The sequence below is a fragment of the Tamandua tetradactyla genome, chromosome 5, assembly GCF_023851605.1.
Source record: "Tamandua tetradactyla isolate mTamTet1 chromosome 5, mTamTet1.pri, whole genome shotgun sequence".
Taxonomy (NCBI): domain Eukaryota; kingdom Metazoa; phylum Chordata; class Mammalia; order Pilosa; family Myrmecophagidae; genus Tamandua; species Tamandua tetradactyla.
Window position 1 is genome coordinate 31818129 of NC_135331.1, and position 14008 is coordinate 31832136.

At 44.3% G+C, this 14008-nt stretch overlaps 1 protein-coding gene and 1 long non-coding RNA gene across 9 annotated transcripts in view; one reads left to right on the forward strand and one right to left on the reverse strand.

Moving 5' to 3' along the window:
- Window positions 1-8434, forward strand: part of MORC2 (MORC family CW-type zinc finger 2) — a 63630-nt gene extending 55196 nt beyond the window's left edge. For 2 of the 6 annotated variants that reach the window (XM_077160535.1, XM_077160537.1), the window contains one exon: window positions 2952-3796. In XM_077160535.1, coding sequence (XP_077016650.1) covers window positions 2952-3251 — 300 coding nt within the window. In that variant the 3' untranslated portion in view covers window positions 3252-3796. Of the gene's footprint in view, window positions 1-2951; window positions 3798-4352 lie in introns of those variants that run through there. The other 4 variants (XM_077160539.1, XM_077160536.1, XM_077160538.1 and 1 more) reach the window with 4 other exon arrangements.
- LOC143683965 (uncharacterized) lies at window positions 713-9163 on the reverse strand. Of its 3 annotated transcripts, none has more exons than XR_013175764.1 (3): window positions 9009-9163; window positions 1531-1756; window positions 713-1011 (listed from the first exon to the last, which is right to left on the reverse strand). It is a non-coding gene; the product is annotated as an uncharacterized LOC143683965 (long non-coding RNA). The 3 variants fall into 3 exon arrangements; XR_013175763.1 differs by having other exon boundaries at window positions 715-976; XR_013175762.1 differs by lacking the exon at window positions 713-1011 and having other exon boundaries at window positions 1414-1756.
- Between the last annotated feature and the right edge of the window lie 4845 nt (window positions 9164-14008).

The following is a 14008-nucleotide window of genomic DNA, read 5'->3' on the forward strand; positions in this document are numbered from 1 at the left end:
CAGAGGGAGCAAATCTATCCTAGGCAGCAGTGAAGAGCTTTGTCTCAAAGTGCCTAAAACTTGATTCCAGAGGGAGGGAGGTATAGCGAAGCTTGTGATGTGTGGAAGTAGGCACTGGGTCTCGTTTAACCCAGAAAATGTTGATTGTTGCACCTCTTCTGAGCAGGCCCTCTGTGGAATCACATGGTGCGCTGTAAAAGAATCCTCCCTCCAAGCAGCTAAAGGTTCAGTAAACTGAATTGTTACTAGTAGCTGGACCTGAAGCAGAGAGCAGGAAGTACTGTGGAAGTAGGCGAGAGGTGGCGCAACCCAGAAAGAAGACAGGATGGGTTTTGGGAAGTATTCGTGTGTGAGCAAAGAGGGTCCAGTGTTTGAGGCAGGGTGGTTTTGTTCATTATAAACAAAGGTGCAGAGGGGTGAAAGGGCAGGTCAAAGCAGCAGTCTGGGTGAGTGTCACAGCTGTGGAGATGGGCAGGCATGTGGTGGAAGGGGTCCAAGAGCCAGGATATATCCTGAGTCCCAGTTCTAAGGCAGATTTAAATTCTGTGTGAAAAGGAATGCCAGTGAAAGCTTTTGAGCTCAGGGAATTGGCAGGGATCAGTGACTTTTCCTGTAAAGGGCTAGTTAGCACATAACACAAAGCCACAGCTGCTCAACTCTGACTTTAAAGTGCCATAGACAATACATAAAAGAATGGATGTGGCTGTGTTGCAAAGAAGCTTTATTAAAAAAAACAAAAACAAAAACAGGCAGTGGGCTGATAGGGCCTGTGGGTAACTTTGGTAGCAGTCTCAGTAGGATGGATGGATGGGAGACAGAGCCAGGGGGCTGGTGCAGTTGTGGAAGGTAGAAGGGGCAACAGGAATGGGAGCCAGAGTGGTAGGAGTGGGCTGTTAGGAGCAAGGGCCATTTCAGAGGTCATCTGCTGTAAGTACGAGTTCAAGGCAGAGGCTGCATGCTTCTGTGTGTCTCAGGCCTGTGGGAATTGGAGGTTGATGACAAAGTTCTTAACTGGGAGGGAAAACAGAGGATGTGGCTAAGGAATATGAACTTTGATTTTATTGTGCTGGAAAAATCAGTGGTACATTTCTGGTGATGTCCAGTGGGCAGGTGGAGATTAGGGACTGGTGTTTGGGGGTATGGGGGGAAGGTAAGGGCCAGGGATGGGGGATCTGGGAGTCATCTCATCAAGTGAGATATTTACATGGTAGGAATAGCTAAGTTTTCCAGGGAAGAGTTTCTAGAGAGGAGTACTGGAATGAAAATTGCAAGAATGATATTTGCCGGATGTGAGCCTTCATTTGGCTGTTACCTATTTGATAAAGTTTCCCAAAGGAAAACATGAAGAGCTTTATTTCCAGTCTACTTAAAAAAAATGAAATGAGGCAAAGAGCTAAAGAAAAGAAACTAAGATTCAGAGAGGTGAAAAGCTTCTGTTGACAAGTGATGAAACCCACATTTGAACCCAGCTACCTCTTCAGACAAAGACTTTGTTCCTCCCCACAAAATGAAAAGGGATGGGTGGCACACCAGGGAGCTAGAAGGCAGAACTCCTCATGGCTTCTTCACAAGAAAGCTCCTTGTTGCAACTTTTGCCCTTGTTTAGCTTTCTACAGATCCCAGGAGGAAAGGCTGGCTGATAGGGCTAGGTCTGCGTGGCATCGTCTTGTCAGTCAAAGATGCTGCTTTTGGCTTAAAGTTGTTGCCAGACTCAGAGCAGCTGCTGGGTACAGCGGGACCTCTGCAGTGGGCTCGACTGGACAGACCAAACAAAGTCATTATGAGTGTCTGAGTCTACAAATGGTTAGCACATTAGCATATTTTTATAAAATGAGGTATAACACCAGTGCATCAACTTGTTCCTCCTAATTGTAATGTCTAAGTAAACATTTTTTTTTTTTTTAGCATCAGGGACGCAACAGTCATAACATTCATTATGTTCTTATTACACGATCATTTTCCCCCCATCTTGCCAGACCAGAAGTTCCATAAAGTCCTCAGAGGCCCTGCAAATATTAGATTCAAATATTTAAGTTACATATTTATTTAAAAATTAATATAGCTGTATGTAAGTCTATGATTATCTCAAAATAAAAAATTAAGACAACATAGAAAAGTAATATAAACTACAGTCACCCTCAAGATATATATTGAATGTTGATACTTCAGAGCCTGCTTGGACATTTTGTGCTGCTCAGTTAATTATTTTCTCTAGAACTTGAAAATGACGTTTTCCTTGCGATCTTGGTTTAATAGGATATTCTAGATTGCAAGGTCATGACAGTTAAATACCAGCTGGTAAAAGATTTTTAGAACAGCAGTCAGAATCTCCCAGCTGAGTTAATCCTGGAGTAGAGAAGACTGCAGCAGTCAGCCAAAACCTACTTTTTGTGGGTTTGTGTTCATCAAAATTGCCTCTTGTGCTTATTGATTTATGAGTACATGATACAAATTTGAACTTAGGATATAAATTTAACCGAGAATGATACTCCTTAAGTTCTTTTTCACACTCAAATTCCATGTGACATTTTGTTTGAAAAAGTATTCTGCTACTTAAAAGTTTTAAAAGCCACATTTCAAGAGAAACTGCAAGTTAATATTACAACCCAGCCCATCCCACCCCCCAGAAGTTTTAGGTTCCTGGAGAAGCTAGTAAAAAGCTGTGATGCTGCCAAACTATATACTGCAGAAGTGTGGAGCCTATCTGCTGTTGGTGGGTGCTTGATAAATATTTGGAAGTTCTGACATTGTTGGGTGTGACTTGGAAAAATGCATTGTCGAAAGGGCACAGTGTTTTCAAATCAAGGTCTTTCTGTGACAGGGCTTGCCCCTTGTGTTTGATATGCCCCTTCACCCCAGTTTTTCTGGTGCTGAGCTGGCTGGGAACATTTGGTGCCCATCGGAAGGGCTCTGTGAGCTCATGTGCTTACCCTTCACATCCCTATCAACAGAAAGAGTACTTCAAGCAATATGAAGTGGGGCTCCAGAATCTGTGCCACTCCTACCAGAGCCGTGCCGACTCACGGGCCAAAGCCTCTGAGGAGAGCCTACGTACCTCTGAGAGGAAGCTCCGTGAGACAGAGGAAAAGCTGCAGAAGCTGAGGACCAACATTGTGGCACTGCTGCAGAAGGTGCAGGAGGTGAGCCAGGCAGCCCATTCTTGTGGCCGTGCCGCCTGTATCTTGGGGCCTGGGTACCTCCTGTCTCCTCCCCACTCAAAGGTATCTGGTTCCCAGAAGGGCATGAGGTAGTATGGCTACCCAGGCCCAACCCAGCCAGACCCATGAAATCAGACCTCTGCTTTTGTTTAAATGATTCTGATATGACACCTGGCTTGGGAACCCTCTCAAGTTATAGACCATAATCTCCTGTTTTTTGAAATGATACACAGATGGGATTGGGTAGTCCAGGAGCAGTGAAGTACCCTGCGGGGTCTCAGTCCTCCATCCAGGCAATAAATACTGAGGGCCTGCTCTTGGATACAACGTGAACAAGACAGGCAAGAAAAGGCCCCGCTCTTAAGAGTTCTGTAGCCTGGTGGAGGAGATAGAGAATCACAGAGTGACAAATGCTATGAAGTAAATACAATATGACAGATAGCAGATAGAAAACTGGGGGAGGCCACTTCAGTAGGGTAGTCAGGGGAGGCCTGAGTTGGTTTAAGGTGAGACTGGAAACTGGACCTGCAAAGAACTAGAGGTGAGTGAGTATTCCAGGCTGAGGGGAGAACAATGTCAGGGGCTTGCAACAGGGACTTCTGAGTTTGAAAAGGACAAGCCAGGCTCAACAGGCAGGGAGGGTGTGGCCTGATCCAATTTGCCATCTAATATATTTACTGTTGGAGGAGGGGTGGAGGGGGCCAAGGTTAGAAGCAAGGACTCCAGTGAGGAGGTCTTCCTTGTCTAGGTGAGAGTTATCAGGTGGCCTGGTCCCCAGATGGTGGCAGTGAGGAGGGAGAGAAGCAAGCAGATTTGTAGTATTTGAAGGAAAGGGAGGAATCAGTGCTGCTGCTTCGGGTTTTGGGGTGGTGGGACGCTGATAAGTTATATTGAGAAAGGAGTAGCATTTGAGCTGATTTGAATGTATTGAATCTGAGAGGCCTGCAACATGTTGAAGGAGATGGGGAACTTTGGGTAGAGGTGGGGCAGAAGCAAGAAATATGGGAGTCATCTGTGCACAGTGGATATATAGGTGGGAGAATGACCAAGATGGAACTGAAGGCTGACAGTATGGGTAGAGGGGGAAGAGGAGGGGACTCTGGGTTCAGGCCCCAAGAATGGGGATAGGGGCAGAGAGATGGGTCCCCCTCTGCCTTCTGGCCTTCATCTGACACCTACCCCACTCTGTTTCAGGACATAGACATCAATACAGATGACGAACTGGATGCCTACATCGAGGACCTGATCACCAAGGGGGACTAGGGCTCAGAGCGAGCAAGGGTGGGCAAGGTGTCATCTTCCTGTCCCACCTGCCCTCGAGGCAGCAGCTCCTGGAGGGTGGTGTTTCATTCATGGGTTGATGGACTTACCTTGGTTTGGCTCACATGGGACACTTGTGCTTTTGGAGGGAAAGATACTTCAAACCTTCAAATCTTTCTCCCTAAGTTTATAAATATTTATTTAAAAAAAAAAAAACCATGATACTGTGTCTGGGGCTGGGGAGGTGGGGCGTGATTCTTGGGCAAAGGATGAGAACGCTTCATCTTTGGCCACACCAGGAGTGTGTGAGATGCTTTTCTTGGCTCCGTGGCTAGGACAGTGCTATCCTGAAGCTGAAGAGGCCCTAGGAGCAGGGCTGGTTTCTGTCTTAGAGGAACAACAATGTTGTGATCTGAGGGATAGGGAGGGAGAGCACCCTCAGGAGAGGTGGTCCTTCCCCTAAGGAATCCAGTGTGGGGACCCACTGGGGGTTCTGTGTCAGGAAGAGGTAGAGGCATCGGAGGGCTCTTCCTTGATAGCACCTCCCCATCTCAGGTTAGCAGTGTCTTAATCTCTGCAGTCAGCCCTGCAGCTTTGCCTGTGGCTTTGTCCTAACCAGCTGGAGGAAGAAAGATCCTTTCCTCTCAACATTTCCCTGCCTAAAGCAGTGATTTCCTCATCTGTGTACATTGAGGAGTCCCACCTCACTAACTTGAATCCAGATTGAAAACAAATAGATCCAGCCCTGACCTGAGTAGCACACCAAACGTTAGAATTCCTTTCTTCAAAGGAATCCTTTCTGTGTGCAAGAGCCCCGGGTGCTGATTTGGTGGAGACCTCCATCTGTGGATGTGGCAGGGTTCTGAAAGGGTAGCTTCTGCCTCACAAAGTACAGATTCATCTAGGGAGACTGCTGCTTTTTTTTTTTCCCCTCTCTGGCCTTGCCACATCCACTCAAGGTCCCTACTGTGGGGCAGAGAGAATAGGGAGCCAGGGTGCTCCCCTGGCCCACAGGTGCAGAAGGTGGGCTATAGGTACTCCGGAGGCAGCTCCTTAGGAGGCACACTCTGTCTTCGTGAGGAGGGCTGTCCCTTTCCAGTCACAGAAGAACAGCTGTGTTCTTCAAGCAACTTTTCTCAGGTCAAAGGCAAGAGTTGCTGGTTGTTGGAAGAGTTCTGGTTCGATTTCTCCCAATTCTCTCCTGCTACACACACACTCATACTCTCTCTCTCTCTCTCTCTCTCTCTCTCTCTCTCTCGGGGTCTGTGGGTTTTCTGACAGCAGAAGAACTATGGGCTTGAACCATTGGTCTGTGATTCAAACCTCTTTTGGTGTGTTTTGGCATCTACTTAACCCAGATTAGCAGTGGCCCACCATGCAGCTTTCTGAAATCTGCAAAAGATTGGTAACAGTGGTGAGGGAAGCTGGCCCACTTGAATTGGCCGTTTTTTTCCACTTACGGTCATGGCCAGAAGTGCCTGTGAATTCTTGTGGGTTCTGGGCTTCCAAACCATATCCGTGGGAGAGGGTTGTTTGGAGATACCTGTCTTCTTCCTCTGAAGATTCTCCAAGGATCTTGGGGGATTCTCGAGCTGATGTTTCCCCTCCCCATCTAGTTCTCACTGTTCATCCCAGGCTGCATGCAGTCCATTTGTTGTCCTAGACCTTCTGTATTAATTGAAAAAAGTTGGTTCTGCACTTTCACCAGAGGGTAATAGTCTAAAAAGTTTTCTGTTTACACACCTGTAATCAAAATGCAATACTATAAACTACCAGTGATTTTCCTCAACTCAGTCTGTTTACTTTTCTCTCATTATTAAAATCCAGTACCTTCCTCCTCTTCACTCTATCACAGTTCTAAGCTGTCATCAGTTTCTTCCTTATCTCCACATCTTCATTGTTTTGTCTTCAACTAACTTAACACCCACAGAAACTGAAACACTGCATTTCTTAAATGTGTTACCTTCAATTTCTGAATGTGCCAAGTCTGCATTTTTATCCAACCACAGCACTGCTGAATGCAGCCTTTTTCCCAGGCATTATGAGTGGTATCTCTTCATTCTCCCTATTACGGAATAGTGTCCACCCTGGGAAGGCTCTGAGTTGTCTTGAAGACTAGGGAGGGTGATAGTCCTTATATAAGGCGTCAAAGAGGTAAATGAATGCAGTAACCTTTGTTTTTAAGGAATAGGGAGGACAGGGACTTTTTCTTCAGTTTTGTAAAAATGACACATCCACATGGTAAAAATCCAAATGGTAAAAAAAAAAATTGGAAAACAACTCTCTCCTTCATCCTAGTCTCTTCCCTGAAAAGTGTAACCATCCCAAGCACACACACACAGGTCCATCTCCTCTGTTTCTACCCATTTCGTAGTTGCCCATACATATGGGTTTATTCTTTAGAACAACCACATAGCATTTCACTGTCTTGATGTAGTCATTTAATAGTCCCCTATTGGACATACGGGTTGTGTGTAATATTTCATTATGAAAAACGCCATGATGAACATCTGTGTGATGTATATATTTAACTTGGCTCTGTATATAAATTAAGTTACAGAAGGGGAAGTAGCTGTGTCAGAGGATCGGTGTAGTGGCAATTTTAACATACATTCCCACTGGGCCTTCCAAAAAAGATTGTTCAAATTATCAACCATTTGGCAGGCCACTGTGGCTCAGCAGGCAGAGTTCTCGCCTGCCATGCTGGAGACCCGGGTTTGATTCCTGGTGCCTGTCCATGGGGGAAAAAAACATTATCAACCTCTAAAATTATATCTCTCACCTCCAGCCCCCTGGTATGCAGTCTCTTCCATTTTAATTACCTCCTAATCTGAAAGGTGAAAAGAGACCCTTACATTGATTTGAATTAATCAAATGAGAGTGTGTTCCTGCCAGGGTGTTTCTCTTCCTGTACAGGCCTGTAGCTCTAAATCTTTGTTCTGGCTAGGAACTCTTATAAAAAGTGATCAAATCCTCAAAAATATTCACCTCACACAATCCCTTGAGCCCCTGAGTGTCATGTGGATTTGGGATTAAAAGCCTCAGGATAAATGCTGTGTCCTTCCAGGTCAGGATGCGGCTGTATCAGAATCTCCAGGGGAAGGCTCTGGCATTTTTATTTACCAGAGGAAGGTGTGGGTTAATAGTTGGCTGAGTAAATTTCTGGCTCCTTTTTCATATGTGTGAGCAGTAGTGCATTTTGCCTGAGAAGCTTCTCTCTCTGGGTCTTATGTCTACATGACTCTCTCACCTGTGGTTCAAGCAATGTTGGCTGAGGGTCACAGCTCTAAGGACCTGTCTCAAGCCCCACTCTTCTTTACCGTTTACACAGAACACAAGGCCTGGACTGAGCAGGCTGTTTCTCCGCTGGCTATCTGTCCCTGTTACAGCTGGGTCAGGCATGTAAGGGACCCATTTGTAGTTGCCAAGTTGCCTGAAACATCTTCAGAATTCCACTGGAGAATTCGGCCTTTGTTGGGGAATGGAACCTCTGAGACTTCCTTGGAACAGTTCTCAGAGCATATGAACAGCTACCAGCTCTGGAACTGGGGACAGACTTCCAGGGGAGCATGTCTCTACTGCTAGCACTCAGCTCTCTTAGGGGCACCCTCTCCATGGTGAGCTGGACACAGACTGGACAAAGGAAGGCCTGGCAAGGTATATCCTACTCTGCTATCAGCCAAAACTTGCCGTGCCCGCTTAGTCTGGCCATTTTCATGGGGGTAATTTGTATGGTGCCAAGGTCAACCAGGGTCCAGGTGGTCCTGCAGGGATTTCTTTCCAATTTAGGAGGCCTAAGACAAGTCACTGCCCACACTGGCCCCCTTCCCCTAAAATAAAGGAACTGGACAATAGTTTGCACCTGAAGTTCATCCAGAAGCCCATACAGAAAACTGATATCCCTGGAGCTGCTCCAGTTGAAGTAAGGTTGGAGGTGCAGAGCCTTTTGCTGCCTGAATTCTGCAATCCAGCTGACACATCTCAAAGAAAACTTTCAGCTCGTTTTTTTTTTTTTTTTTTTACCCCCAGATTCACTGATAGGTGCCTCTACCTGTAGACCTTCAGCTGTTTGGTGGAGAGCCCCAACCTCTCCTACAGTACTGTAGGTCTCAGTATTCCCTTGAGTGAAGGAGAGTGGGTACAAGCTTCTTACTTCCAGAGATTTCCTAAGACTTTCTGGGGCATCAGCAGCTGCGGAGCAAGACATGGAGGTGGGGACTAGTTCATACCGGTGGGGCAAACATGGACCAGCAACACAGTGAAAATGCACTGATAATTCTCGTGTCCTCTGGACTGCGATGCTTCTCGTGGTTTCTCTGGAGCTCTCTCCTGTCCTAGCAACTGCAGGTTTCTCAGGAAGCTGTGACCAGCAGCAGTCCCTCCTTCACAATTGAAGCTCTGGGCTCTCACCTTTCCCAGAGAGACACCATTTAGACCAATCTGTCACTAGGCTGGGCTTGGGACACTGGGTTGAGCAAGGGCGACGGGGAGAGAAACGATATAAGGGAGTTTTCCGGCGCCGCATTAAAAAAAAACAACACTGGCTACCATAATACAGCATGGCCCGAGGGTTGGCTGTTAAATTCTCACCTGGCCCCAGTGCTCAGGTCTCGGTCATCTCCAGGGGCTTGGGGATAGCCAACGGTCAATCCTGCTGGGACGCAGACCGTTCTCTCCTCCGCCAACGTTTGCTGTTCGAGAGAGAGCGCTGTCTGCCCCGCGCGTCTCGGAGACCCCACGAGGCTGGCGCGCAACGGCGCCTGCGTGCTGCTGCCCCTGTTCCTTCGCGGGCGCCACGAACCTGCTGCGGCGCTCAGGGCACTGTAGGGAAAGCGTCTGCAGCGGGTGCTAGGTAGGTACCCTGGCAGGGGCGGGGGTGGGGCACAGTCACCGGCTCCGGGGCACAAGACCCGCAGAAGGGTCCAGATGTCGGGGTCCCAGAGGCCCCGCGGGGGACGGCAACCTCAGGGGTTCCCGCTCATCGTAGGGGGATCTCAAAGGTGAGGGAATGTCCGGGGGTCCAGCGACCAGTTCGCACTCCTAGTAGAAAAGCGGAGAATTATTTTTGGGGGGTCGGGGTTGGGGAGCGGTTTCGTATTATTCGATAGTGCAGATGAAGCAAGATTCCCCGCTTGTTTCCAACTTGTCACTACTGAAAATGTGTTTGGTAGAGATGGCGTTATGGTGTCTTTATGGTCTGCAAGTAAGAGAACCTGGAAAGAAAGTTGCAGGCTCTGCATTTTCGAATAGCTATCTCCAGGTGATTTTCCTTGAAGATTCTAAGTGGTGCCCAGCTGGCCAGCCTCGACCGGGCAGGAGGCTAGCTAAAGGCAGAGCACCTGAGGCCCCTTGGGTCTCCTTTTCTGTGAATAACTATTTACACCTTTGGCCCATTTTCCTTCTGGATTTGACCTTTTGGCTTGGTTTATCACGTTGCTGGAAAGGTAAACATTTTCCAGTTTTTGAGTTTCTTATTAAGAAAATCCACCCCTCCTTCCCACAAAGATTATTTTTCATTTTGTTGTTATGTTTCTTATTTTTTCTGTCAGCCTCCAGTCTGTCTGGAATATATTTTAATATAAACACAAGGCAGCAGTCAAGCTTTGGCGTTTTGCGTTTTGTTTTGTTTTTACATATATGGAAATTCACTTACACCAGCTCCGTTTATTAAATAACGAACTACCTTGGTCATTATTTATGTTCCACTTTACTCTTTGTCTCTGAACTCTGTCCTCTTTCACTGATTTATTCATCCACAGCTGGAGCCAAAACTCTGTTTTTAATTCAATGGCTTTATATTCCTTTGTTCATGCCTTCAGCCAAGAAGTACGTATGGCATATCTACCATGTAATGGCACTGGTGAAATGGCCATGGACCAAGCAAAGTCCCTGCCCTCATGCAGCAGAGAGGAATGTGGGGGATACAGTTAAGATAATAAAGTTAAAGGTTGATGGAGAAAAAATAAAGAGGGTTGGGGTTCCTATTTAAATAGGAAAAGCCAGGGGAGGCCTGGTTAGATGGCATTTGAAGATCTGAAGATGAGGGAAGAAGTGCTGTGGATATCTAGAGGGAACAGAGGGAACACCCAGTGCAAACAGCCTGAGGTGCGAACATGTTTGAGCAATAGCAAGGAGGTCAGTGTGGCTTGACAAGTGAGTGACGGGGAGAGGATACAAGTGCTAGGTTGTGAGTGGCCCTGGAGACTGCGGTAATGACACATTCACTCTGAGGTGTCTTAGACCATGGGCAGCAGTGGAGCTATTGAGAATTTTGAAGGCAGAGGCAGTGGGATTTGCTGTTAGGTTCAGTGCCGATATAAGAGAAAAAATAATAAAGGATTATTTTTGGTCTGAGCCACTGGAAGAATGGATTTGCTATTTTCTGAGTTGGGGAAGGCTGGGGTGAGGATGAGGGTGAGGATGGAATTTTGGGGAGATCAGGCTTTTGTTTTTGGACACCTGTTGGGCTTGAGATGCCCTCTTAGACATGCGAGTGAGACCGCTCCAGTCGGTTAAACAGGTGAGTCTGATGGGGTCCCAGCTATCATTTTGGGAATCATCAGCACTTAGATGGATCAATATTTGTTTCTTTTTTAAATAATTTTCCAAGCTACTTTTAGCATTTGTTCTCTCACAATAACTTTAAGACCACTTTATCCAATTCTCACTCATCTCTGCCAAAAAACAAAACAAATAATTTTTAAAAATTGGGATTTTAAATTTAGATTTAAGTTTTGGAAGAGTTGATGTTTTTATGGTATTTAATTTCCCCAGACAATACAGAATGCTTTTTCATTTGTCCGAGATATCTTTTAGATACTCCGATATGATTTTATAATTTCTTCATATGGATTTTACAACTTTCTGGTTAAATTTACTAAGTTTTTTTGTTTTGTTTTGTTACTGTTGTGATGGGATATTTTTTCCATCTCCATTCTTTACTGAATTTTAATACAGAGCAATGTTAATGCTTTTTTTTTTTTTTTTTTCTGCATGGACAGGCACTGGGAATCAAACCTGGGTCTCTGGCATAGCAGGCGAGAACGCTACCTGCTGAGCCACCGTGGCCCACCCAATATAGAGCAATGTTAGCTAATGATTTTAATATAATTTATTTTCTTTCCTATGAATTCTGGTACCTTTTTTTAAAAATAATAATATTTTCATGCAACCTGCAAATTTATCAATATGCCAATTATTTAATTTTCTTGTCCTTTTTCTTTAGCTAGAACCTCTGGGTTTTGTTCCTGATATGGATAGAAATGACTTCTATTACATCAGGGTGGTTTTAAGGTGTTGAAGGGATTTCATTCTGTTTCTTTTTAACTTGGGGCCTCAGGGACTCTGAGCTGTGGCTCAGAGGATACCATCAACTCAGAATGAAAACTGGGCGGGACTCTTGGACACTGGCTGAATTTTGTCAAACACCTTTGTAACAGCAATTGATTAAACCCTGTGACGTTCTCTCCTTTAAGCTGTTTTAACACTTATTATGTATTGAGTAGCTACAAGAAAATACTGTATTATATTATCATTATTGTATAATACCCGTGCCCCACCCTCCTGGATCCTTCTCTAAAGTTTCCTCTCTGCTCAAAGGTACCACCATCTTGAATTTTGTGTTAATCTTTCCTTTTGCTCTTCTTTTTATAGTTTTACCATTTTGTTTTTGATCCCTAAATAATTGCTTTGGTTGCCTTTGAAAACTTCAGTGGACATAGCATTTTATGTGCCATTATGCAACTTATTTTTTCTTTTCAACATTATGTTCCAGTAATGTAGCTAAACTGTGTTCATATTCAGAAAACCTGTTTACTACAGTATAATATTCTATACTGCTGAATACTCTATAGCAATGAAAATGAAGGAATTATGCTTACAGTCCAGCATACCTTAATGTTTTATCTATTCCTCTAGATTGGCATTTGGGTTGTTTTTAGTTTTTTGCTATTCCAGTATTTCTGTGAACATTTTTGTTTGTTTCCTAGGTTGGAGAAGAATTGCTGGGCATAGGTCATGCCCATTTCACCTTTACTAGATAATGCCAAGTTACCTTCTGAAGTTGGTATCAATGTGCACACTCCCTTCGTTACCTGTATTTGATATTGCAAGATTGATTTTTTTTTGCGTCTGATAGCAATCTCATTGTGTTTTAAAATTTTTATTTATTTAAGAAAACAGACAATACACTTAGAACCACCAAAAATGGATATCTTCATTAGCTTATCCACAGCATATTTAAAATATGCAAATAATCATTGTAAAGTCTGTGTTTGTACAGTGTTTCATAAACCAATTTAGAGTTAAGGAAAGCATCTACAAATACAGATATCAGTTTCTTAAATTCTAAATACTAAACACTAACTTAAATACCATTTGATTAGCTACCTTTTTGAGAACTGTGTATGTTCCAAAATATCAAGTAAAAAGTTACTACAAGTATCAATATCAACTTTTCTGTAGTAATGACCTACGTTACTGAGCATTTTCAAGTTTTTCATTTCAGGAATCTATTTCTTTTTTTTAAATCAATTAAAAAATTTTTTTTTAATACCAAAAAACACCAACTAAACGCAAAATTCTTAACTTTTGATCATTCCGTTCTACATATATAATCAGTAATTCACAATACCATCACATAGTTGCATATTCACCATCATCATCATTTCTTGGAACATTTGCATCTATTCAGAAAAAGAAATAAAAAGAAAACAGAAAATCATACATACCATACCCCCACCCCTCCCCTCACTGATTACCAGCATTTCATTCTAAATTTATTTTAACATTTGTTCCTCCTATTATTCATCTTTATTCCATATGTTTTACTCATCTGTTGATAAGGGAGATAAAAGGAGCATCAGACACAAAGTTTTCACAATCACACAGTCACATTGTGCAAGCTATATTATTATACAATCATCTTCAAGAACCATGGCTACTGGAACACAGCTCTACATTTTCAGGCAGTTCCCTCCAGCCTCTCCATTACATCTTGACTAACAAGGTGATATCTATTTTATGCATAAGAATTACCTCCAGGATAACCTCTCGACTCTATTTGGAATCTCTCAGCCTTTGACACTTTGTCTCATTTTGCTCTTCCCCCTTTTGGTCTAGAAAGTTTTATTAATCCCCTGATGCTGAGTCTCAGCTCATTCCAGGACTTCTGTCTCACATTGCCAGGAAGGTCCACACCCCTGGGAGTCATGTCCCACGTAGACAGGGGGAGGGTGGTGAGTTTGCTTGTTGTGTTGGCTGGAGAGAGAGGCCACATCTGAGCAACAGAAGAGGTTCTGTTGGGGGTGACTCTTAGGCCTAATTTTAAGTAGGCTGGACCTATCCTTTGTGGGGTTAAGTTTCATATGAACAAACGGGAGCTCAGCCTATAGCTTTGGTTGTCCGCACTGCTTGTGAGAATATCAAGAATTCAACTTGGGGAGGTTGAATTTTCCCCCGTTCTCACCATTCCCCTAAGAGGACTTTGCAAATACTTTTTTATTCACTGTTCAAATCACTCTGGGATTTATCAGGGCATCACTCTGGACAAACCAACAAAATCTCATGTCCTACTCAATGTTCCATGTACT